The following is a 12,538-nucleotide window of genomic DNA, read 5'->3' on the forward strand; positions in this document are numbered from 1 at the left end:
GCACCGCTCCGGGTTCCAGTGCAGATGCTGTGTTCAACGCTAATCCTGTTGCAGCACCTGCAGGAGCAGGTGGTCGCTACGCGGGAGCCGGAGGTCCATGGGCTGGCTAATCACCTAATCTGTTCTGTATCTTTGCGTTTCGTGCAGCCTAGAGAACTACATTTTTGTACAAAAAACGTGAAACCATTCAAAATAAACAATTCAAACCTATATATTTCCTCTTCACAATTTCGGCTATACATTTGCGAAAGATATTAAAGAGATCTCCTGTGCGGCCCGGGGGGTTGGGGTGGAGGGGGCATTCCAGTATTTGCAATAGGCCGGTCTGTTAGTTGGTCACTCGTCGTATTTTCCCAGAACGAACGCTTTCATACTAAACAAATTACGCAGAAACTGTCTGAACATGACTTTCGTTGGTGATGCCTGGAGAATTGAATCACTATAGCGAGACAACGTATTGCCACAGTCGGAATGCCTTATCTATCATGCGTGTACTCCAGCGGAACTCCTCCTTCCCGCTTGGGATGAATTGATGGATGGATGATATGAGTGTCCCTTCTGAAACGAGGTGGTTATTTGATCAACCAAGCTTTTGTTCTTGTTTTCCGTAATGTCCTGCCTACCTTAAAAACAACTAAAAATTCCCAGCTTTAAACTTTCTGACCCACTATTACGAAGCTTACCCTTTGCAAGCCGCCGTTGTTTGTGGTGTCCCTAATTTTCTGCCACCAAACCTCTTGTCCCCCTTTACGTGTTGGTTCTCGAAGCAAACGCGACGCCATCTAGCGGAGCAGTCGCGAAGGCTGCGCGCACGTACGCAATTCGGCAATCGAGAGCTTTTTTCGAACTTCTGGGCACACCCGATGTTGCGGCCTAGTGGCTAGGGCGTTGCGCGACTAAGCCCGAGGGCGAAGGATGGAATATCGGCCGCGGCGGCCACAATTCGACGGGGGTGAAATACAAAAACACCCCTGTATTATGCAGTGGGTGCACGTTAAAGAACCTGGGATGGTCAAAGGTAATCTGGAGTCCTTCATTACAGCGTGCCTCAAAATGCACTCATGATTTCCGTACGTAAAAACTAATAAGTTAACTTGAATTTTGTTTTCTGAACACTCTTCGCCATCTGGTGGCGATACCGAGAAGTCCGTGTGTGGCCTCTGAAACAAGGAGTGTGGCGCGCACATGCCTGCAGAAGCTTAGAATGACTTCCTCGCTTGTCGCACACCTAGTCGCACATACTCAGTGACACAACTTGGCGATGTAGCCATTGAAGAGTGGCACATACCAAGTGCATTCGCGCCTATGATGGCGAAAGCCTTCGCGTGAAAAGCGTTCATTGAATAGCCGCACATACCCAGTACATTTGTGGTGCAGCCTGATATAGCGTTGCGTTGGTGTCATTGAGGAATCCTTGTGACCTGGGTTGGATTCCGCCATCCTTTATATTTTGCCGTCAGGGCCTCCATCTATAGGCAGGAAAATATTCCCTGATTGCATTCACGTGCAATCATATGAAGGGGTACCTGATAATATTTAACAGAAAACAGATACCTTCTGTTCCATGCAACAAGTTTGGTGGTGTTGTCTTAGACACTGGACTGTCTTGAGCAAAACACGCTGCCGTACTACCCTCAATGTTGGAATTTCCTTCTCGTCCTTCGCATCGCTACAGGAACAAGAGAGAGCTCATCGGAGTCATCTCTACTCGAATGTACCAAGGGGTATTTGCAGGATACATACGATACAGCATGCCCACGCTCTCAAGCATAGCCTTAGCTGTGTGGGCACGCTGCAAAGCCTTGAAGCTCAAGCATCGCGTACGTGCTTGTGCCTACCACGCTGCACGTCAATCAAAGGTACGATAGCTGACACTCGTACTTGTCCTGTTAGGGTATACATGTTCTGCAAGCCTATTAAAGAGCATCGTCCCTTGTCGACCCGACACAGACATCAATTGTCATCGCTCCCTGCCATCAACCCAGGTTGCAACTTTTCAAGGCCTATATCTCGCGATCAGAATAAACTACCGTCAAGAATTTGTGCCTCCAGCATTCCGAGATCACCTAGACAGGTCCTGCTTAAACTTGTGGTTAGACTGCAGATTGTTGGCATAATAAAATTATCCGTTTCATTCATTGGCCTCAAGCAGCCTATAATGTTTCACATTGTTGCAAAGATCGTAGGCATGGCGCACTTGTATACCGATGGGTCTGTCACGTCATATGTGTCGACTGCATCATTCAGCATCCCAAAAATTTTCGTATTTCCAGTGCTTAAACCAGACCATAGGTCAACGTCAAGTGACGCAGGAGTTGTTGCAATCCCGACGGCACTTCGATTTCTCTCCAAAGGCCTCTTTGTGTGTCCATGATATTGTTACGTAGGAAGACGCAGACGACAAGCTATGTACAAATATATTTACAAGGAAAATACGCTGCGCTTGGCCAAGAGGCAACAGCCCGCGCTAGCTTCTAAATCGTCGTCGTCGTCTTCACACTGCTGGCCTTTCGTGATCGCACATATTGTGCCGTAGCACTACCCCCGGCTGCAAAAGCGCCGTCCCGGAGCGACTAAAGATCGGACTCGGAAGCAGTGTAGTAGGCCTTGAGCCTACTGACGTGTACATCACTAGATGCCACAGGAGAGGACGAGCTTGAGCCCACAGGAGCAATTTCGTAAGTCACAGGCGCCATCTGGCGCAGCACGCGGTAGGGCCCTGTGTATCGCGAAAGAAGCTTCTCTGAAAGTCCGACGTGACGAGAGGGCGACCACAGGAGCACGAGCGCACCAGGTGAAAACTGTACGTCACGATGGCGGGCGTTGTACTGACACTGCTGAGTGGTCTGTGAGGCCGTAAGTCGAGCACGGGCAAGCTGGCGTGCTTGGTCGGCGAGGGCGATGGCGTCGCGCGCATACTCGCTTGTTGAGACCGCAGCAGGAGGAAGTGCCGTGTCAAGGGGCAAGGTAGGTTCGCGACCGTACAGTAGATAAAAGGGAGAAAATCCGGCGGTGTCGTGCCGGGAAGAATTGTACGCAAATGTTACGTAAGGAAGGGCAATGTCCCAGTCGTGGTGGTCCTTGGAGACGTACTTGGCCAGCATATCGGTAAGAGTACGGTTTAACCGCTCTGTCAGGCCATTGGTTTGAGGATGGTATGAAGTAGTCAGTTTGTGTTGAATGGAGCAGGAACGCACAATGTCAGCGATAACTTTCGAGAGGAAGTTTCGACCACGGTCAGTAAGCAGCTGTCGCGGGGCGCCATGAAGCAAGATAATGTCACACAAGAGAAAGTCCGCGACGTCAGAGGCGCAGCTGGTAGGGAGAGCCCGAGTGATAGCGTATCGGGTGGCGTAATCAGTCGCGACGGCTACCCATTTGTTCCCAGAGGATGACGTGGGAAATGGACCGAGCAGGTCTAATCCAACACGAAAGAACGGTTCCACAGGGACGGTGATCGGCTGGAGATGACCGGCAGGTAGCACCTGAGGTGTCTTCCGACGCTGGCAGGGATCACAGGCCGCAACATAGCGTCGAACGGAGCGAGCGAGACCAGGCCAATAGAAGCGGCGGCGGACGCGGTCGTACGTGCGGGTTACCCCAAGATGTCCTGCAGTGGGTGCGTCATGCATCTCAAAGAGCACAGTCTGTCGTAGATGTTTTGGCACCACAAGAAGAAGACCAGGGCCATCAGGGAGGAAGCTCCTTCGGTACAGAATTCCGCCCTGGAGGACATATCGGCGAACGGATGCGTCGGTAGGTGTAGAGCGCAGACGCTCGATGATTACTCGCAGCGATAGGTCTCGGTACTGCTCATCGGCGATGTTAGCGAAGGCAGACACAGAGAAAATGCCGTCGGCGGTACTACTGTCGGCGTCGTCAGGCTCGTCTACCGGGTAGCGAGACAGGCAGTCAGCGTCCTTGTGGAGTCGGCCAGATTTGTAGGTGACAGAGAAGGAATATTCTTGGAGGCGTAAGGCCCAGCGACCAAGTCTTCCTGAAGGGTCTTTCAATGAGCATAACCAACAAAGCGCGTGATGGTCTGTGACAACGGAAAAGGATCGGCCATATAAGTATGGGCGGAATTTCGCAACCGCCCAAACTAGGGCCAGACACTCACGCTCAGTGATGGAATAGTTGCGCTCCGCGGGTGTGAGGAGCCTGCTGGCGTAAGCGATAACACGGTCGTGGCCACGCTGGCGTTGTGCCAGTACTGCTCCAATTCCGTGACCGCTGGCATCAGTACGGACTTCGGTAGGCGCAGAAGGATCGAAATGGGCCAGAACGGGAGGCATTGTGAGAATGTCGATTAGATGAGAGAATGCAGAGGCCTCGTTATCGCCCCACTGGAAAAGAGCGTCTTTTTTCAAAAGGTCGGTTAGTGGTCGTGCTATGGCGGCGAAATTCCTCACGAAACGGCGGAAGTACGAACAAAGGCCGAAGAAGCTGCGCACATCCTTGACACACTTCGGAACAGGGAAGTGCGTAGCAGCATGGATCTTGCCTGGGTCCGGTTGCACTCCGTTCGCGTCAACGAGATGTCCAAGGACGGTAATCTGGCGACGGCCGAAGTGGCACTTCGATGCGTTGAGTTGCAGACCGGCTCGCCGAAAAACGTCCAGGACTGCTGAGAGGCGCTCGAGGTGCGTAGCGAACGTTGGGGAGAATACGATAACGTCGTCCAAGTAGCACAAGCACGTGGACCATTTGAAACCGTGAAGAAGGGAGTCCATCATGCGTTCAAAAGTGGCAGGAGCGTTACATAGGCCGAACGGCGTCACCTTGAATTGATAAAGACCATCGGGTGTCACAAAGGCAGTCTTCTCGCGGTCGAGATCGTCCACGGCAATCTGCCAATAGCCGGAGCGAAGGTCAATAGAGGAGAAATAGCGAGCACCGTAGAGGCAGTCAAGGGCGTCATCAATCCGAGGTAGGGGGTACACGTCCTTTTTGGTAACCCTGTTAAGGTGCCGATAATCCACGCAAAAGCGCCATGAGCCATCCTTCTTTTTTACCAGCACAACCGGTGACGCCCAAGGACTACATGACGGTTCAATAATGTTCTTGGCAAGCATTTTGCGAACTTCTGCGTGAATAACTTGACGCTCAGCTGGTGACACTCGATACGGGCGGCGATGAATAGGAGGGGCATCGCCGGTATTAATGCGATGTTTGACAGCTGTAGTTTGGGCTAAAGGACGATCGTTAAAGTAAAAAATATCGTGGTAGGAAAACAGAACGCGGTAGAGTTCACGAGCGTGCTCGGAGGGCAAGTCGGGGGCAATCATTTTCCGTAAGTCAGCGATGGAACAATTCGTCGACTGCGATGGTAGAGAAGTATCGGATGAAGTGTCGTCTACTGCAATGGATGCTACTGAGTGATCCTCGAACGAACAAAGCTGGGCCAAAGACATCCCACGTGGCAGCACTTGTGTCGTCAAGCCAAAGTTGACCACTGGCAGGCAGACGCAATTCGCCGTAATAGATAAAACTGTATGGGGTACTGTGATCCCGTGTGTAAGGAGGACGTCTGGCATAGGAGCCGCGATGTAGTGACCTTCGGGGACTGGTGGGGATGACAGTAGGTCAACGTAGGTCAGTGCCGAAGGTGGCAAGCGAACGAAGTCGGCGGAACTGAGGCGACTGGGGTGTGGTTCAGCAGGATCCAGAACAGGCAGGGCAAGGCGGAGAGTACTGGCGGAACAATCGATGAGAGCAGAATGTGCGGAGAGGAAGTCTAAGCCGAGGATGATGTCGTGGGGACAGTGGGCGATGACTGTGAATAGCACGATTGTTGAGCGATCGGCGAAGGAGACGCGGGCGGTACACATACCAATGACGGGGGCTGTTCCGCCATCGGCGACACGGACAACAGGCGTCGTGGCGGGCGTGAAAATTTTCCTGAGCCGGTTACGAAGGTCAGCGCTCATGACGGACAAATGCGCCCCAGTGTCTATGAGAGCAGACACAGAAACACCGTCGACTTGCACGTCAAAAAGGTTCAGATGAGTGGGCAAAGTCAGTAGAGGATTTGGCGGCGTAGGGGGCAATGCAGCGTCACCCCGGGGCGCTGCATCGTCTAGTTTTCCGGCTGGGAGCGGCGTCCGAAGGGAGTCGGCGAATAGGAGCGACGGGGCTGGGGAGAGCGAGATTGTCGTCGTTGGGGCGAAGGCGAACGAGAATAGGGGCGGTTCGTTCCAGGAGAATCAGTGGCGGCATTATCGGAGCGTGCGGCATAGGGACGAGAAGGGCCACCTGAGGGGCGAGAGTAGGCAGTAGAAGTAGACCGGATCGGGGAACTCCAGCGACTACGACAGTGCCGAGAAATGTGCCCGATGCGATGGCAGTGGAAACAAATAGGCCTGTCGTCAGCAGTGCGCCATTCAGATGGGTTGCGGAAACGTGGTGGGTAAGAAGATGCGGCACGGGGCGAAATCGAAGAAGCCGGGCGGGTATCAGGGCGATGGGCCGAGCAGATGGTGTGAAGACCCATGTTTTCAAACTCCTGGCGGACAACTGCCTGGATCAGTGAGACCGTGACTGCAGATGCGGTGGTGGGACTCGAGTCGAAGGCAGCCGGATAGGCGGCCTCGATCTCACGCCGGACGATCCTGGTAACATCGGCAGTGTTTTTGGGACGAGGAGCGTCGGCACGGGAAGATGTCGCTGGGGTGTTGGGCAGACGGGCAAACTGCTGGTCAATACGTCGGCTTTTGGCGAGTTCCAGGCGGTGGCACTCCTTTATAACAGCATCCACCGTGGCTACGTTGTTGCAAACGAGCAAGTTGAAGGCGTCATCGGCAATGGCTTTGAGGATGTGGGAAACCTTGTCTGACTCAGTCATGTGGGTGTCAACTTTGCGGCACAGAGCCAAGACGTCCTGAATGTACGTGACGTAGGGCTCCGTTGACGTCTGCACACGACCGGAAAGCGCCTTCTGCGCGGCAAGTTGGTGACCGTAGGTGTTGCCGAACAAGTCTCGAAGCTTATTCGCGATATTATGCGAGGTCTTCAACCCATTGACTACGTTCTGAGGTGGGGTCCACAGTATTTCTTAAGCCTAGAAATCACAGAGCTCCTGGACCATGCACATAGAAAAGGCCACATAATCACGTTTCATAAGATAGCTGCGCGCTGTGGTGTGATCGAGATTGAACAGGTAGACGCCGAAGCAAAACAGCGTTAAATCATGCTTCTGAAGTACGAACGGGACTCTCAAGGACAGTAACGAACGCTTCACTTTCCTGTGACATGAGCAAATATAAGTTGGAGCAATGGAAGTAACCATATGTACAAAACAGGCGATGGCATATGTGGAACCCAGAATGGAATTTTTTTCTGCCTCGCTGGCTTAAAGGGATCCGAACATCTATGATGCATCGAATTCACCTTCATATCCATTTCAAAAGCGTTACGCACCCCTCATAGGTTGCAGTGACCCTCACCGTAATTGTGAACACCTGCCAGCTGCCAGAAGCATGTGAAGGACGAACTCCGCATGAGCTCCGGCTCTTGGAACACCTCACAACTGATCTTTTGTTTCTACAACGTGCTTACCACCACCAGTCGACGGATCTTAACGGGTGAAATCTTTTGAGACCAAGATCTGCCAGATCCGGTGAGACCTCGGCCCTTGGACATTTGGAGGCGAGCAGGCCGCAGCGCTAGGCCTAACCTAGGCGCCGCGATTACGGTGCGACAGCATCGCGTGCCGCACATGCCCACTGCACTGCTACCGTGATGATGGCTGCCCGAGATCCCCTGCCTGCCGCAGCACTGGATGAAACCACACCAGCCACCGCTATGGATGAAGAACCGACTCAAGACAACGAAGACGGGACTTGGTTTCTCGTGGCCCGAATGCGCAAGAAACAGGTCCAAGCTACGTCGAGCTTGCCACCCAACACCGAACCCGCACAGCAGGACCACCTGCATCGGACATTGCGTAATAAGAGCTCGCAGCTGCCCCCGCTACCGATCGACGACCTGAAAGTGGTCTTCCGACCGAGAGATGGACTGAATCTCGGTGAGTGGCCGCAGCACTATATAGCCAGAGTTATAGGCACAGCGGCTCAATTAAACGAGAGCATGCTCCACCAGCTAACCATCCGCATACGCCGAGAGCAGAACGTCGCAGTGGTCAGCACACCGGACGAAGAACTAGCGGCAAGACTGCAGCTGATCAAGTCTATATGCCTGGAAAACAAGCAGTACGAGGTTCAGGCCTATGTAGCTGCACCGGATGCTTCCTGCAAAGGAGTAATCTCAGGCATAGAAAAGAACACAACCCCGACAACGCTGATGACAAATATCCGATCACCGATGGCTCAGGTCCTGCATGCAAGAATGATGGGAAATTCAGCCACCGCCATCATCACGTTCTCTGGCATTCGGGTTCCCCGGTACATCTACTATTACGGAGCAGAATATCGGTGCTACATTCATAAACCCCGACAGCAGCTGTGCATCGTGTGCCTCTCCACAGGTCATCGAGCAGATGTTTGCCCGACCCCGGATAAACCCCGGTGTGCTGCGTGCGGAACTTCCAACCCCTCCGAAGGACACGATTGCACGCTGAAATGTTTTCATTGTGGTGGTGAGCACCCCGCCACTGACTCTCGATGTCCTGTAAGGCAACGCAAGCCCTTTAACAAGAGCCACTTTTCCGAGAGCAGCAGAAAATGGCGGAGCAACAACTCCAGCACGACAAGAAGTCCAGCAAGGTAACGACATACAACGGTGGGGCACCTGCGGCTACTGATGCAGCACGTGGTCGTTCTCGCTACCGATCCCGGGGACACAGCCAGTCCCAAAGTCGCAGTAGGTCCAGGGTCCGCAGGCCGTCCAAGGACCAGAAGCAACCGCGTGGTCGAAGCCGATCTGGGAGCCGCAGCCTCACGCAGCAGAAACAGCCACCGAAGGAACCTCAGACCGCGTGGACGAAAACGCCCGACCATCACACCAGGAAGGCGACAGCGGTGAGTTGGTCAGCGCAGTTTCCGCCTCTTTCCTCCACCCTTCCTTCACCTCCGTCCGCACAGCAAACAAACAAACAAAACAAACTGTCTCCCACAGCGACGCTTTCACTCACCCAGACACACACACTCGCACCTGCGAAACTCCCTCACAATTCCTGCACCAAACAAGAAGTGTGCGAAATGATAGCGGAAATGGCGACTGTTTTAAGAGCGGAGATGCAAAAAATGAAGGAAGAGATCATGGCTGATGTCAAGCACATGCTACAACAGGTCATACAACAAGCCATGACTGACATGAAAAAATTCATCAGTGCAACTATTAGCTCAACTTTCAGCTATCAAAACGACTCACTTCCACAAGACACTAACGCCACTAGAGAACCACGAAGATCACACCCTTATACCCGTCCGGCTCGTACGACAACACCTGCCCTCACCAGCGAGGCGGTATCAACCAATCATGGCCAGCAAACCTAAGAGGCGCACAACCACCACCTTCCGGGTGTGGCAATGGAATTGTATAGGATACCGAAGGAAGAAGGGTTCCCTCACACAGTTCCTAGCCACACGTCCTCACCCACCAAACGTTATAGTACTTCAAGAAGTACATTGCACTCCCACACTCACTGGATACAATGCATACACCGACAAACATGACACCACCAAACAACCACTTGGTGCCACCCTTGTGTCCAAACAAATCAGAGTGATAGAGCACACGCTCGACAGCCCCCACATTCCGCATGTGCTCTTAGAAATTGTACCTAGGAATCGATATGAAACCAGCTTGTTTTTAGTTAATATCTACAGTGCACCCAGATCGCGACGAGACGACTTCGGACAACTTTTTTCGACCGCCAGTAAACAAGCCAAAAAATTGATTATTCTGGGAGATTCCAATGCATCCCACCAAGCTTGGGGGTACCAAACAGAAACTCCAAAAGGCCGCCGTCTCGCCCACTCCATGAACCTTCATCAATTCACTCTGCTGACAGAACCTGACAAACCAACCAGAACGGGTAACAGTGTAAGCAGGGATACCTGCCCCGACCTAACAATGGTCAAGGCGTTGACTCAATGCTCCTGGAACAACCTAATGGAAAATCTGAGCAGTGACCACAGCATTCTGGCCACAGAAGTCCAACTAGTGGCCATACGCACACCAGAACGTTCAATTAAAATAACGAACTGGGACACTTTCCGGCGCAACAGAACCACATCTGAACAACACGACCCGCCATCTCGACGCGAGTGGACACAACAGCTACAAGCAGATTTTAAAGCGGCCACTAAGCAAATTACTGCAACAACGGCGACACCGGATGTGGACAGACATCTGCTCCATCTCTGGGATGCTCGAAGAGGCCTGACCAAACGATGGAAGAGGCAGAGGCACAACCGTAGGCTGAAACAAAGAATCGCCCGAATCACAGCAGAAGCCGAAGAATACGCTACCAGCCTCACTAATAGCAATTGGCACAACCTCTGCGACCGCCTCAATGGCACACTAAGTAGTTCCAAAACGTGGTCCCTCCTCAGAGCACTGCTCGACCCAACGCACACAAAAACGCACACAACGAACACAGTCCGCACTATAATCCACAAAGAACAAATGAATGATGACGCGCTCCTCCAAACACCGCAACAAAGATACATTGCTACAGGCCACCGACCGGAGTACAGACTATCCACGCGAGGAAGCAACCCAATTGGACGACGGTATTAGAGAGACAGAAGTGAGAGCAGCCCTACACGGCATAAGACGAAACACGGCGCCCGGAGCAGACGGCATTCACTATGCACTGCTACGCAACCTCGACGACCAGGCCATACAGAAACTCACTGCATACTACAACGACAATTGGCAAAACGGAACGCTTCAATAGGAATGGCGACACGCCGTTATCACCTTAATTCCGAAAGCCGGGAAACCGCTGTCCCTCCAAAATCTCAGACCCATTTCCTTGACTTCGTGTATTGGCAAACTCTTCGAGCACGTAGTTCGAAATCGCCTCCAGCCTCACCTCGAAGCGAACCAATTCTTTCCCAATACCTTATTCGGCTATCGACCAGGTCTTTCTGCCCAGGACATACTCCTACAACTTAAGGAGGAAGTTGTGGATGGTCCAAGTAAAGCTCAAACAAGAGCCATTCTGGCGTTGGACCTCAAAGGAGCCTTCGATAACGTCTCACATGACCTCATTCTAAACAACCTTGCATTCTCCCGATGCGGAAAGCGCATATATGATTATGTCCGAGCCTTTTTATCTGACCGAACAGCCACCATCGGCCTAGGTGATATTCGGTCGGATATCATAAAACTTTCCGGCAGAGGGACTCCCCAGGGTTCGATTCTCTCACCCACCCTGTTCAACGTGGCGATGGCAAAGCTACCAGCGCTCCTCGACAAACTTCCGAACGTGCAGCACGCCCTGTACGCCGATCATATTACAATATGGGTGACCACAGGGTCAGACGGCGCCATTCAAGATGCACTACAGGAAGCCGTAAATATAGCTCAAGAGTATGCGACAGCCGGAGGACTCACATGCGCAGCGGAGAAGTCGGAGCTCCTGCTTGTATTCAAGAAACGGAACAAGGCCGATATTCCACCAGCCATCACATTGCATCTCAATGGCAACGTTATCCCAAGGGCAGACAGACTACGTGTACTAGGACTTCACATACAACACACCGGGAAGGCCACACATACCCTACATGTGCTCCGCCAACAAGTTACCCAAATAACGCACATGATAAAGCGCATTACAAACCGTCGACAAGGACTGAAAGAAAAAGACGTACTCCGAATCGTGCAAGCCCTCATAATTAGCCGAGTAACCTACCACCTCCCCGATCATAATCTGACTCAGACTGAGATGCACCAGATGGACACCCTCCTCCGTACGGCACTAAAGGCAGCGCTGGGACTACCCCAACATGCGTCTACGCAGCTACTACTACGACAGGGGGTGCACAACACCATCCGCGAACTAGTTGAAGCTCACTTTAACAGCCAATTGCAACGTCTGCAACGAACAATGCAAGGGTGCCACATTCTATCCCGGCTAGGATACCAAATACCAAGAAAATTACAACAGGAAAACCTCAAACTTCTTCCGCTTAGCATTCGCAACAAAATTCACGTGGCCCCAATTCCCCGGTATATGCACCCTGACCGTTATAAAGGTCGGCGAAAGGCAAAAGCACAAGCCCTGGCTCGCCTATTTGGCGATGACAAATCAAACACTCCAGTCCTATACACCGACGTGGCCCGCTACCCACAAAAACGTGCCCTATGTCTAGTCGTACTAGACAGTGCAGACATACTGAGAGCTTCGGCTACGCTCAGCACTGTGGACAGTGGCACGGCGGAAGAGGCTGGTATTGCCCTAGCCATCGTACACGCTTCAACCATGCCGGCGCCGGATGGACCTATCACAGTGGTCACTGATTCTCAGACCACCTGCAGGACTTTGGCACAAGGGAGGGTGACACCCTACACACACCGCATCCTTACATCATTACACCCCTCAGCGTTACACAGGGTGCGTATCGTC

The 12,538-nt window shown here is 52.5% G+C and overlaps 1 protein-coding gene across 1 annotated transcript; it reads left to right on the forward strand.

The window, feature by feature from the left end:
* Positions 1 to 8,681: 8,681 nt before the first annotated feature.
* LOC139054573 (zinc finger Ran-binding domain-containing protein 2-like) lies at positions 8,682 to 10,009 on the forward strand. Its single transcript, XM_070531732.1, has 2 exons — positions 8,682 to 8,978; positions 9,974 to 10,009. The coding sequence occupies exons 1-2, from the start codon at positions 8,682 to 8,684 to the stop codon at positions 10,007 to 10,009; spliced, it is 333 nt and encodes a 110-aa protein (XP_070387833.1).
* The last annotated feature ends 2,529 nt before the right edge of the window (positions 10,010 to 12,538 follow it).

This window comes from Dermacentor albipictus, chromosome 1 (genome assembly GCF_038994185.2).
Source record: "Dermacentor albipictus isolate Rhodes 1998 colony chromosome 1, USDA_Dalb.pri_finalv2, whole genome shotgun sequence".
Taxonomy (NCBI): Eukaryota; Metazoa; Arthropoda; class Arachnida; order Ixodida; family Ixodidae; genus Dermacentor; species Dermacentor albipictus.

Excerpts from the sequence above, each read along its gene's own strand:
- LOC139054573 (XM_070531732.1), top strand. The coding sequence starts at position 8,682 with ATGGCGGAGCAACAACTCCAGCACGACAAGAAGTCCAGCAAGGTAACG. Across the intron at positions 8,979-9,973 it reads ACACCAGGAAGGCGACAGCG|AACCTGACAAACCAACCAGA; the intron begins GTGAGTTGGTCA and ends CTCTGCTGACAG.